Source organism: Sinocyclocheilus grahami, unplaced genomic scaffold (assembly GCF_001515645.1).
Source record: "Sinocyclocheilus grahami isolate Dianchi unplaced genomic scaffold, SAMN03320097.WGS_v1.1 scaffold175.1, whole genome shotgun sequence".
In the NCBI taxonomy this organism is placed as follows: Eukaryota; Metazoa; Chordata; class Actinopteri; order Cypriniformes; family Cyprinidae; genus Sinocyclocheilus; species Sinocyclocheilus grahami.
The window spans coordinates 535803-549074 of record NW_015505354.1 but is presented as its reverse complement, the minus strand read 5'-3'; the positions used below and the strand labels follow the sequence as shown (position 1 = coordinate 549074).

At 36.2% G+C, this 13272-nt stretch overlaps 3 protein-coding genes and 1 long non-coding RNA gene across 13 annotated transcripts in view; 3 read left to right on the top strand and 1 right to left on the bottom strand.

Annotated features, from left to right (window-relative positions):
* The window catches only part of LOC107593668 (rho guanine nucleotide exchange factor 1), a 43190-nt gene extending 38312 nt beyond the window's left edge, over positions 1-4878 (top strand). For all 8 annotated transcript variants that reach the window (XM_016283507.1, XM_016283506.1, XM_016283505.1 and 5 more), the window contains 5 exons: positions 614-757; positions 851-961; positions 1130-1299; positions 1778-1878; positions 2014-4878. In XM_016283507.1, the coding sequence (XP_016138993.1) occupies positions 614-757; positions 851-961; positions 1130-1299; positions 1778-1852 (500 nt within the window). In that variant the 3' untranslated portion in view covers positions 1853-1878; positions 2014-4878. The remainder of the gene's footprint in view (positions 1-613; positions 758-850; positions 962-1129; positions 1300-1777; positions 1879-2013) is intronic.
* A 614-nt stretch (positions 4879-5492) lies between these two features.
* On the top strand, positions 5493-8308 carry cd79a (CD79a molecule, immunoglobulin-associated alpha). The gene is made up of 5 exons (XM_016283502.1): positions 5493-5601; positions 6309-6641; positions 7299-7414; positions 7578-7637; positions 7721-8308. The coding sequence occupies exons 1-5, from the start codon at positions 5562-5564 to the stop codon at positions 7835-7837; spliced, it is 666 nt and encodes a 221-aa protein (XP_016138988.1). The 5' UTR covers positions 5493-5561; the 3' UTR covers positions 7838-8308.
* On the bottom strand, positions 7463-10333 carry LOC107593667 (uncharacterized). The gene is made up of 3 exons (XR_001610109.1): positions 9382-10333; positions 7754-7843; positions 7463-7595 (listed from the first exon to the last, which is right to left on the bottom strand). It is a non-coding gene; the product is annotated as an uncharacterized lncRNA (long non-coding RNA).
* Positions 8622-13272, top strand: part of LOC107593665 (hormone-sensitive lipase-like) — a 26023-nt gene continuing 21372 nt past the window's right edge. For 2 of the 3 annotated variants that reach the window (XM_016283500.1, XM_016283499.1), the window contains exon 1: positions 8622-8745. In XM_016283500.1, the coding sequence (XP_016138986.1) occupies positions 8658-8745 (88 nt within the window). In that variant the 5' untranslated portion in view covers positions 8622-8657. Of the gene's footprint in view, positions 8746-12351; positions 12387-13272 lie in introns of all 3 variants that reach the window. The other variant, XM_016283501.1, reaches the window with a different exon arrangement.

Genomic DNA, 13272 nt, shown 5'->3' with positions numbered 1-13272 from the left:
AGAAACAAGTTTTGTTTACAGCAAAGAATAACCATTGTCCTCTTGGCTTATATTGAAATCCTCTGACATTTTTCTTTACAAATCCTCGTTTTATACTACTAATTCATGACCGGTGTTTTGTTTTGCTCTCTCCTTTGCGCCTCCACGTTCATCACTTCCGTGTTCGTCACCACGTTTGCCTACGTCATCCGCTGGACGCCACTCTCTCGTGTACGTGCGTACGACAGTTGGCGGAAGCTAGAGATTAAGATTTATAAAGTTGTAAATATGGATATTTTTTTTACACAAATGCATCGCATCGCTTCAGAAGGCCTTTATTAACCCCCCGGAGCCGTATGGACTTCTTTTATAATGGATGGGTGCAATTTTTTGGACTTCAAATTTTGGGCTACCATCCACTCACATTATAAAGCATGGATTAGCCTGGACATTATTTAATATAACTCCAATTGTATTCATCTGAAAGAAGAATGTCATATACACCTAGGATGGCTTGAGGGTGAGTAAATCATGGGGTAATTTTCATTTTTGGGTGAACTATCCCTTTAAATCTATCCAAGTAATTTTACCATGGTATTTTAATATGACTGTGTGTTACTTTATTTCACCATAGGGCGATTTAAAGACAGTCTTACTGATGAGAAGAGTAGAGAAACTGATTCTTCACTCATAGACTACCTAGCAGCCAATGGCTTTGACCTGCTCAGCCATAGCCACGCCCCTCCAGAGAAGTCTTCTATTGGTGCTTTGGATGAAGGTCATAATATGTGTCATTTTATGCAGGTCTGACAGTGAAGACTTATCATTTCATGCTGTACTTAATCTTATTTTGCTTGTATACCTATTGCAGTCATGTATTTGAAGAGGCTATTGGTCGGCAGTATTAGCCTGTCAGATGACTCTCAGACTCTTGGGGAAAATGCACCTGAAAGCCAGGAGGCAGATGGAGGTCATTTGTCAGGTAATGCACACAATATTGCTTCAGGTTTTAAGCTGAAGAGGTTTAACCTCACATTTAATCATAAAGTACAGCTGTGCTCCCTCCTCACCAAACCGTTCAGAAATGTGAAAAACGGTCATAAATTATTGATTGATATTGAAATCCGCAATGCCTTTTTTTCCTTCTCAGTGGAGGAATCCATCACAGAAGGAAGAACTGAAGAAGAGAGTGGGGGAGATGGAGGGAATAAAGGAGAAGAGGAAAGAGGGATAAGTGCTCCTCTAGTGCTTTCTGAGGAACGCATGGAGGAGGTGCAGAGGAGACTGCAGACTCTTGGGGAGCAACTGAAGAGATTGCAGGCAAGGAGAACACAAATACATTTGTGAAAGAGAATAGGGTCAGTTCTTCAGTTCTTGAAGAGGAGAAAAATTGGTTTCACTTTATTTTGATGGTCCCTTTAACACATTCTGTTGACTATAAGTAACGTTGCATCTACATGTCTACTACCTCTCATTAGAGTATTAGTAGAGTATTAATAGACTGGTAGGGTTAGGGTTAGAATAAGTTGACATGTACTTGCAAAGTTACTTATAGTCAGTAGAATGTCTGTTGGGAGACCATGACAATAAAGAGTTAGCAGATATTAAGCAAACAGTTCTAATACTCTGATGAGAGTTAGTAGACATGTAGATGCAACATTACTTATTGTCAACAGAATGTTCAAAAGGGACCATCAAAATAGTGTTAGCGAAAAATTTAACTTCATCTGAGCGAGGTGAATAAGCTGAGAGAGGTGCCCTACCTAATACATATCTCTAATGTTGTGTTTGTTCCCAGGCTGTTGAGGAGGACCATTATAAGTTGCAAGAAGCTCTTGCTAAATATTCACTTCAGGGGGGCCATTACAACTGAGAAACTTCACAACCTGCTGTTAAAAGGTACTACCACATACTAAACACAAAACCATATTTTTTTTATGTGTATCATCTTCATTTTTATATAGCACCATTCTTTTTTTCTTTTTTTGAAAGTATAGCAATTCCATTTCTATCATCTGTCTTCTTTGTCCTCAGATTACTGTATGTGCTGGACTCAAGACTTGCTTTCGAGGGATTCGCTGATTGATTAATTCTGCCTGAATGTTCCTGCTCTATCTCTTCTCGACTGTCCTTTCAGAAGATTGTCAGCAGGCCTCCAGCACTTTCCATGCCACTGAGAAATGAAATGAAGTGGGTGTTGCGAAATGATAGTGATCCTTGCCCTTGAATGAGTGTGTATGTGTTTCTGTTGAGAGGTATGAGAGACAGTCTTGCCAGAAGATGCCAAAGAAATGTGCAACACCTTGAGAGATATCCGAATTAAATGCTACGTGTACATGTGGAAGCAATGTAACATACAGAAACATGCACACACAGACACACACACACACACACACACACAAAGATAAGCATGTCAAAAGTAATTTAGTACCAAAAGACTATCTATATTCAGAGAAAAGTATAGTTGCCTCTTTGTGAATGCAGTCTGATGCATATGAAGCCTGCTTCTCAAACTGTAGTTTAGTAGGTTTTCAATAAGGTAATTTAAACAGATAATGTGCCCTTTTATTTTTTGTCTTTTTATTATACACATTTCAAGATGTTCACTCATCCTAATAATTATTGCCGTGCTATGTTACATGCATTTTCAAAAATAATAGATATTCAAAAGGATATATGTAGAACCGTTGTTGCATGCATTGGCCAAATTGTTGCAAAATGGAGAGTAAGAGTATGGAGCTTTTTTTTTAACCCTGTTTTTCTTTTGTTTTGTCTTCTTACCAGAAGTTCTGTTGTTGCTCTGTGAATGAGAAAAGAAGTGCTAAGTAGGATAGATCAGCAGATGGATGAGTAAAGGAAGTAGAGAGAAGGTTTGAGGAAGGTGGGCTTGCTTTGTTATGCCTAACCCCTCTGAAGTGAAAACAAGGCAGACATTGATGGCGAGAGATCTCGTCAGGGTATGACATTGTGGTTGTGAGGAAATATGCACATATTATGTAGCATTTTGAATGACCAGCTTGCAGGTACATCCACACATCGCTGCCGTTATAATGGGAAGCATGCACAATGTATAGCGTTCTCTAATGCAGGTGTTGCAGATTGTATTGTGGTAGGTCAACTCAGATCTTAGGATAAACATCACACATTGCCTATTTGTGTGCACTATGCAAATTCTGTGTCTGTGGCTGTAAATGTATTAGTCATTTCTGATAATTCATTTTTTTCTGTCTTTGTTCTCCAGTACAATTACTCTACAGTTTGCAAAAATATAGTTTTTTTTAGTTTTAGTTTTTAATTGCTTGTAATGATGTCTCTCAGTTTATTTTATTTTAGGGAGTCGTTTTCTTTAAAAGCAGGACCAAAGAAATGATAGTGGAACAAAGTTTAGATATGTAAACACTTTTGCCTTGCATGGGGAGGTCAGCTGTAAATTGGAATGACTTACTGAGCTGTAAGGGGGTCTGATCTCATCGCCCACCCCTTTCCAAACTCTTGAGTGTTTGCCTTAGCTGCTGGGTCAACCCACAAAATGGTGAAGTAGATGCATTGGCTTGTAAATGTGTTGGCTTATCCTATTTAAGACAGAAGGAATTAAGTTGGTTCAGAACTGAATTGCTGTATCGGTAATAGAGAAGTATGCTGATTCTCATTGTCAGTCCATGATTTCCAGCTTAAGGGACCAGCTTTTTACTTGGAAACCAGACCACAGAGAATCCGGTACATGCAGGGGTTGATGATGATGTTATATCTCAGAGTTTGGAGACAGGAACACAAACTGTAGGTTTTCTCACCAGTGCTGTAATTATTTTCATGTATTCATGATGCTACTGCAACAGGTCTTTTTACCCTCGACCGACTTCCAAATTATGCATCTTATTTTACCTTATTTGTTACATATTGTGATTTATATTCATTGTCATTGTGTTGATATTTGTGATTCCAGTAAGGCCTTTTCCCGCTCTTTTCCCAGCTGATTACCTTTACAAAATGGTTTATCAGAACAATTTGCCAGAGGTCTTGCATTCTGGTCAGCAGTGTTGACCCCTTCATATTTTTTTCCTTTAAGAAGTAGCAAACGAAAATGTTTAAAGATTGGTAATGAAACTATCATGGTGCAAGATCTGTTCTACCTACTTCACTTTCCTACAGTCCCTTTGCACAATTTTTTTTATTCGCGATTGCTTGAATGGGTGGTTTATTCATTTCCTTTGATTCTGTTGTTTTGATTTTCTTGGAAAATTATGTAATATCGTACTATGCATTGCCTATTATAAAAGGACTGAGAGAGTCAAAGTGCACCCTTAACTATATAAAAAAAAGGCTTCACTGAACTTCACTTTTATGGCAAGAGTCTTATTTTTGATGTGGAACGGACCACAATTTAAATTCGATTATAGAGTTTCAAGTTGAGCCTTGAACCCTTGATAATTGATAAGACGGGGTTTTGGGTGTGGTGTCATTCTCTCTCATTCCTTAAAATTTTCATGTGTATCTGTCACATATACGCATACATAGTGATCTATCTGTATGTTTAAATCTATTTATAGGGTGCCTTGTGCAGATTGGGTTTGTTTTTATTTCTAAAGGGCTCTTTAAGTCCAGCTGACAGGCACGGGTGTCCTTGCCCTCTCCTCATTAGCGATGTTCAGTGTTAAATATGAATCTGATATTTTGCTCCAGACCCGCCAAATTATAGCAGTTCCACTCATTTTTTCTTAAAAATGGCTGAGTGCTTAGTACTGAGTGCTCTTTGTTAGATCTTTTAAAGCCTCTGCAATGCATGACTGTCTTTTATGTAATTCTGTGTACAGGAGTCCACTCATTACAGGCATTGCATTGCTGTCTGTCTATATAAATGATTATGCAAGGACTATTCTGTGTATTTGGGCTTTGATTTTATATGTAAGATACATAAAAATGTAGGTACTTTTTTTTTCTTTTTTTAAAATAAACGATCAAAAATGATTTGAGCTTTTATTGTCCTTATTTTCAGCAGCATTCAGTTGATATTAACGGTTTACCCCATAATCCAAAATAGAGAAGAATGTACAGAGGTTGGACAAATAATGTTTTAATGGGGTTAATATCATTTGTATATGTTACAGTGAAAAACAAAAATCCAATTATCTTTATCCAGTTATTATGTCTATATGATCCTGGACGGCTGGAATGCACCAAGATGCACTTCTGCCCTGGCCAAACAAATCACCTGACATGAATATTATTAAACCACAGGCAGTTTTGGAGAGAAGGGTGAGAAGCAGATTCCCTTCTCCAACATCTCTAAAGCAACTGGCAGATTACTAGAGACTATTCAAAAGTTGCATGAATCTTTTCTAAGACGTTAGAAGCTGTTTTAAAGGTGAATGCTGGTTAAACATATTAATAATGAAATATTGCATGTTTTCCAGGAGTTCACATTATTTTGTCCAGCCCCTGTATTTGCGTGTGTTCACCACAAACTGAAATAGAAGAATGGGTGGGTTTAGATGATACAGGAAGACACGCACTTGAAAGGCACATTTACTGATGAGCAGCAAGAAGTTTTTTATCAGGAGAGTTTATTGGGTTTATTAGAGAAAATGCCGTTCAAACTGGTCGTTTTCTTGTGCTTCTGGGCAGGTAAGGAATTGCATATATTTAATGTGTGTATGTGATGTTGGTTTTAATGTAAACTGTTCATATTTGTTAAACTTTCATTATTATTAACTGGTTTTAAAATAATCTGAGCTCTCTTTGAGCACAAAAAAATCGAGAGAGAGAAATTTAAATGTAGTTTTTGGAAAGCATACCATTTCAAATTCAGTAATAAACTTTTTATCGCCTACAAAAGAACAAAGTACACAAAGTTTCCATCTGCACGTCTGTTCTGCTTCAGTGAAGCTGATTTCCTCTCAGAGCAGCTGTTTCAATTTGCATCTTATTGCTACCAGTGTCTAGATTTTTCACCAGTTTTTACCCCTTTGTCTTTTTCAGTGTGACTTTTAATTTTAAGGGTCTAATTTAATTTTACACTGTATTGAGTAGCTTTTCACATGACAAGTCTTGTCTATACAGCATTTTGTGTGTGGGAACGGTATGGTTTAGCTAATAGATTTAAACATGCTGATATCATGTGGACTGAATTATTGCCTGTTGGGGGGAAATTAAAGCCATATATTAAGCTGCTTTGATATAAGAGGTTTTAATCACATATAAGCAAATCTTAAAGAAACCCCAGACTATGGTCATGGATTGTTTTGCACACGAATACTTTGTTCTGCTGTTCTGCCATCCAAAATTATAACATATTATTATATGGCTTTTTGGTTTATTGTCCTTTGCATAAGCTGTTGCCAACGCTGATTTAAAAGAGCTGAAACTGGAGGCAGATAAGCCGCTTGAGCGTGTGGCTCTCTCCCATGAAGCCACCATCCGTTGCTGCTACAACTGGAGCGAGAAACCCCATGTCACCTGGATCATAAATATTCAAAACACCAATGGTACCACAATGCCCAGTATAGTAAATCAGTTCCAAGACGTAATGGAACAAAAAGATAGAGTCAAATGCCATTTGCTGGTTTTAAAGAGTGTCCGTCTCAATGATACTGGCTTGTACCAGTGTAAACTGAGTCATGACACTCTTCACATCTTTACCCATGGTACCTTCCTTCAAGTATACAGTAAGTCAGACCACAGCTATGTTTAAGTATACTTCATTTTATTTCTTGTCAGTATCACAGAAACATTTTCAGACAACTATACAATACTGTTCAATTTTTATTTATTTATTTTTTTTAAGTTCAAAAGAACCGCATATATTTTACAGAATTTCTTTTGTAATAAAAAAAATCTTACTGACCTCAAGCTTTTGAAAAGCAGTCTATAATAAATACTGTTTATAGAACTTATAATTATGCATTTTAATGTTATACATAATCTGATGTAGGCCCACTGTCTAACTATTAATTCCTCACTACATAAATATGAAAGTCACAAACATAACAATGCAAGCACTCAAGCTCTCTTAAGAGGCTGCATTGTGCAATAATCCCCATAAATCTTTCAATTGGCTGAGTTAGGCAAACACAAATAACCCATTCAATGACATAAAACCAAATTCCAGTCATTCATGCTAAGTTTGTGTTACTTAACTCTCTTTATATACACACATGCACATTTTATTGTCAGAGGAAGTGAAAGTGTCAGCTCTTTTGACATCTATTTTTGTCTGTTTCATTTTTCTCTGATTTTATTTAAGACAATGGTCCATGGTCAGTTTGATCTATACTTGTCTTTTCTGAAAAGTCTTCAGGAGTTAAGACATTCTCTTTAATTAGAACCTTTGCAGAAAACCTTAAACCTCAGCGAGAGTGTGAAGAACAGCATTATTACAGCAGAAGGAGTGTTGCTGCTGATGTGTGTATTGATCCCTGGCACCATGATCCTCTGTAAGGTCAGACACACTGATTGTGTAATGCTGATTTAATGTTGATTCAACATATTGGATGTATTCCATACAGCATATAAAAAAGAAAACTGCACCACACACAACATTAAACAAACAAATAAATAAAGTGATTCCATGATGATGATGATGTTCAACTTTATTCCTCCAGTCAAAGAGGTTGAATGAACTGGAGAGGAAGAAAGGACAGGAGGAAGAGAATATCTATGAGGTATGTCTATTCCCACTACATTTTCTTTTTCTTATTAACATGTTGCGTATTCACAAAAGTGACCTTCACAAATCCTTCAACAGGGTCTAAACCTGGATGACTGCAACTCAGCTTACCATCAAATTCAACGCTCCAGTCAGCAAGGCCCCTATCAGGATGTGGCCATCTGTGGAGAAGACATTCAGCTTGAGAAGCCATAGCTGGAGCTGGAGAAACAGGGAAAGGGTCCATGTTAACAAGATAGACAAACAATGGAAAAGTGAACCCTGTGTATTATTTGAGATAAATTGTTTAAGTGGTGATTTTAGCATTTCGAGCCTGCTGTCAGTATCTTGAATCTCTCTAATAGTTTAGAAGATAAGCTTGATTGTGTTTTGCAGTGGTAAATCAAACACATCCGATAATGATTTGGATGAATTGTATTAAACATTTAGCTTTGTGTGGATATTTTGATGAATGTCACATTTTAAGTGTGTCCTGGGGAATAAATAAACAGACAGACAGACTCCACTGGATACTCAAATTGACAATGAGATGACAATACAAAGTGAGAGTAGACTAACTGAGAGAGCAACCTGCATAGTAATAGTTTAGAAGATAAGCTTGTTTGTGTTTTGCAGTAGTAAATCGAACATTTCTGCTAATGATTTGAATAAACTGTATGAAACATTTAGCTTTGTGTGGATATTTTGATGTGAGTCATATTTTTAGTGTGTCCTGAGGTAGATTATTATTATAAATAAATAAATGCACTGGATACTCAAATTGGCCATTAAATGACACTAGAGAAACTGGCATATTTATTTTATTGTAGGCTATTGTAGTTTGACGTTGTAGGAGGGTCATTTGGCTTAATATGGGCAACACGATGGGCAGTACTATGAAATGAGAACTATGTGATAGGTGCTTTGATTGTTCTCTGACGCGTTATTGGCTATTGATTTTAATGTGGGCGTGGTCTCCGTCAAGGTACGTCCAGACAGAACAGAGGGGGGAGGTAATAATTCGTGTTTGAGGAAGATGGCGTCTGCGAAGAAAGCTGGGAGCGCTGTTCTTGAAAAAGCAGTAAATAGAAGACGCTCGTCAAAACACAAAGAAGGTCCAATAGGTATATTCTCATTTAATAAACATAAACGCTTTTTGGAGGGGTGAGTTGTCGCTTATAAAATGACATCCGCGTTCCCAGCTAGATAGTTTCAGAAGTGTCAAACAGAAGATTAAAGCCCGAGCGCTTACTGTAGCCTACATTAATGCTGGTATAATGTAGCACATCGTATTAACACTGTTATTTCTTTACTCATATGTAAACATAGGTTTTAAAATGTCTCATAAGATTGCCAACAGGTTTTAATTACGTTTGAACTATGTTGTGTTATGCAATACATCGGCTGTGGTAACAGTAACACTGTAGTGTAGTGTAGTGTAGTGTAGTGTTGCAGTTATTCACTGATGAGATTTCTAGTTAAGGATGACATTTTATTCAAAGTGTGGTGACAGCACATTTTAGACAGGAGAGAATATACATACGTTTGAATGACCTGTGAGTATAATTGTCTAAGCTTTGCTGTAGTACGTCAGGATATGCTTTCGGATGCCTGACTCATGAATGATCTAGAGACTGACGCCTGTCTGTGTGCTTTTAAGCTTGTAATCACAGTAAAGATGTGTGTAGTAAGTGTAGATGCTCTTAAAGGTATAGTGCACTCAACAACAAAAAAAGATAATTCTGTTATAATTTACTCACCCTTGTGTTTATCCAAACCTGTGTGATTTTCTTTTGTTATGTGGAAGGATGTTTTGAAGAGTGACCGTTGATTTCCATATGGACAGAAAAAAAAAGAAGATGTTTACCAAATTATTTTCATTTATCTTCCACAAAAGAAAGGTTTTGTAAAACGGCACAAGGGTAAGTAAAATGTCTTTATGCCAATATGTTCTGGACCTCAGAACCAACTGTTTTGAGTGTTATCAAACCGCTTTGGCCTTTTAAATAACCTTTTATTTCACCACAGTGTTATTGAGATGGTTCCCATGTTCTCTGTGTTGCAACGGCCAGTACGTCACTGGGTGTTTGGGTTTCAGGTTTTCATCATAGACCCCTGCCTTGTCCAGAGGATCTGTGAGAGGATTTGCCATCTAAATGCCTCACTCAGCCGTTTTAAGGTCTCAGATGTGCAGAAGAACAGAAAGGAAAGATCTGTAGTCCTGCACATTCTTATATTGACCATATCACATTTTATGTGTAGGTACGTTGTTTATGTGCTGCTGTCAGGTTTGGATGAGAGCGAGAGGAAACTCTTCACTGATGTCAGGGGGTCAGTGCATTGTTTTTCTTTTCCTGTTGAGATGATTTTACCACATTTACAAAATAATCTGGGACAAAGGTCTGCTCACGGCCTTCCATTGTTCCTTATTGCCAGCCGAATGAATAAAGGATGTGGTCCTGGATGTACGTATGTAGAACAGAGAGAGAAAGTTCAGGTCTGGTCAGTTCCCAAGATTCTTAGTAGAAATGTGTGGTCTTTGACCCATGAGGATATTGGGAAATCCATCTATATGCAAGCCTTTTGTAGTTTGTGCTAAAAATAAGCTGGGTTTGTACCAAAAAAAAATCAGAGAAATTCTAATTTGCCAGCAGCTAATCTCTAGCAATGAACTGTTGTAACCTAAGCAATGCAAACATTTTACATGAGCAATGTGACACAAGCTTGTTGTATATGTAATATATACAGTATATATATATATAATTTAACAGTAATAAGTAATGTTTCTAATTATTTCTAATTTCTTTTTCAAAATTATGCTTCCCTTTTGAAAGTTGAGCATTTAAGTGCAGTTCTCATTTCTAGGCAGGTGAGACAATTTAAACACACAAACAGCATCCCTTGCTATTTTCTGTTGATCTTCCACCTGTTTCTATTCCAACAGATAGTTTGACATTTGAAAATGTATGAAGTAATTTCCCTTTAAGAATGGTTAGCCATAAGATTAGTGCAAGCAAACTCACTTGGTATTTGAGAGGTGCAAATCAAGTTTGTGATAAATATAGATGTCAGTAGGCAGTTAATGCATTCTAAAGAATAATAATAATGTTTTTTTCCCCCCTCAATTTTAGGTTTGCTAGGAAACATTCATAGGGATACATGGCGTATCAGTATGTTTTTAGAGATTTTTTTTTTTGGTCAATAAAAATATTTTTAGAGATGTTTTAGTTTAGTCGATATTGGATTTTTAATCATTTATTTCCCCTATTTTTACATATAGATTTTTTTTGCTATTATCTAACACTCACTTAGCAAGTTAATCTTTCAAATCAATAACAATTAACATAATTTGTTATCACTGTTATATGAATTTTTTTGTATAGATAGTTTTCCCTCATTTAAAATAAGGAAATTCACTTATAGCATTTACGATTTTAGTGTTAATAGATGTTTTTAGTGTGTTAATTTTTTAATTTATATTATTTTTAATCATCTATAAAATAAAAATAATTATCTGCATTGCACATCCCTAGTTATTGAAGGTGATCTTATTAAACCAATGTCAGTGTTATTTACTGTACAGTATTTCTTTTTATTATTTTGTCAGAATAACATTTAGTAATAGATTGAAAGTATAGTAATTATAGTAATTTATTATACAGTGTGACGTGCATATTACTGTCTCACCATATGAAAGTAAATTAATTAACATAACTTATTTACACTGTTAAATTAATATTTTGTATAAATTATTTTATTCTTAATTTTAAAATGCATTCGTATGCATTAATATATACTTTGTTTTTAGCCTTAATTGATGTTTAGTGTTTTAATTTTTTTTATTTAATTTATTTTTAATATCATCCATAGCTTGAAATAGTTTTCTGTATCAGCCAGAATTATTGGTGCATTGCTAGTTACTGAAGGTGAATTCATACTAATGTTACTTATACTCAACGTGTTAACTGTGTAGTTTTGTTTATTTCAACAGAAATACATTTTAGCAATTGATTTATTATACAGTGTGACATGGATATTACTGTCTCACCATATGACCTAATACAATTGCCATATGACCTAATTGAAGTATCATCTGTGTAATGCACCACTTTTGGTGTAGAAATGACAAAAATACATTTTTAGAGCTCATTGTTTGTCTCTGTCTAGACCTTGTGTCAAAGAGAGGTGCCAGTTTTGGATCATCCAGTTAGGGTGAAGGTCACTGGCCAGCCCCTGGTGATACAACCAATAGAGTCAAAGGTTATTTAGGCAGTTATTGCTTTGTAGAGGCTAGTTGGTCTTAGGACACAGTTAGCCTGGATCCTGTAAACAGCAAACACTGTGTGTGTGTGTGTGTGTGTGTGTGTGTGTGTGTGTGTGTGTGTGTGGCACATGTGTGCATGTTGCAGTGAGTAATTTGTTTTCATTGTACACTGGGTGAAAAGCCATCTCACCACAACAGAGGGACAGTTGGTATGGGAGAAAATAACAAAGCTGTTCTCTCCAGGGAATGAGACGAATGAGAATAAAGGAAGAAGAGTTCGCATAAAAGAAAAAAGATGAAATAGAAAGTGACAGAATGTCACGTTGTGATCTTAGGGGATGAACGGGTGGGAGGGAGGGCATCCAATCGAAACACTCTATCTTACTGTCTTCCCCTTTTGTTTACCTCCCCCTTCGCATGTCTCTATTTCTCTGGCTCCATGGCTGTGCGGATATTGAGGGGACAGGACGTACAAGGACTCCAGCATGAGTTCTGAAGAGGGTAACGTTCAGACTCTCCGGGGATCAGTCCCTGTGTGTTTTTGTGTGTGCATGTGCTCTGTTCTGCATGTTTTTAGGTTGTAGATTCTCACACTTAAGCTCCGCTTCACCCCCTTGTTTACCTTAAAAGTGTGTTATTGCTTCTCTGCTGTGGATTGTGCTGTGTGGTTTACTTGTATTCATGAATTCTAACGCAGTGTCTCTGAAAGAGCAGGTGTCCTTGTAGTAGTTTGGCATAGCTGGTTAGGCCAGGCTTTGGCTGTAGATATCACATTCAAAGTAGATAGCATCAGGTTTTGTTTTTCTGGCTTCAGTTGGGTTCTTTCATTGTTTGATGGATTTTTCCAGTGGGATTGTGGTTCTTCTGGAATGAACAGTGTTGATTTATCAGTTGACTGGTGATTGATCAATGTTCTACTTAGCATCTTCTGTCCATCAACTAAATTAGCTAATAGTAGCAAAGATATTTAGCTCTGGTGTGTGTGTGTGTTCTAACATAAACATTTTTTTTTAAAGAAATTAATATTTTTATTCCATCTGGATTGAATTGATCAGAAGTGACAGTGAAGACATTTATAATGTACAAAAGATTTATATATCAAATAAATGCTGTTTTTTGAATGTTGTATTCAACAAAAAATCCTGAAAAAAATATTGCTGTTTCCACAAAAATATTAAGCTGCACAGTTGTTTTCAAAATTTATAATAATAAGAAATGTTTCTTGAGCACAGAATCAGAATGTAGAATAGAACAGAATAAATATAATACAGTTCATTTAAATTTAAATTGTAATAATACTTCACAATATAGTCTTGGTTAATAAAGCTTCTAAATGAAGTGTATTTATAGCTTTCTCAATCAAACTATTATTAGTTAATAACTATAT

Excerpts from the sequence above, each read along its gene's own strand:
- cd79a (XM_016283502.1), top strand. The coding sequence starts at position 5,562 with ATGCCGTTCAAACTGGTCGTTTTCTTGTGCTTCTGGGCAG. Across the intron at positions 7,415-7,577 it reads GCACCATGATCCTCTGTAAG|TCAAAGAGGTTGAATGAACT; the intron begins GTCAGACACACT and ends TTATTCCTCCAG. Across the intron at positions 7,638-7,720 it reads AGGAAGAGAATATCTATGAG|GGTCTAAACCTGGATGACTG; the intron begins GTATGTCTATTC and ends ATCCTTCAACAG.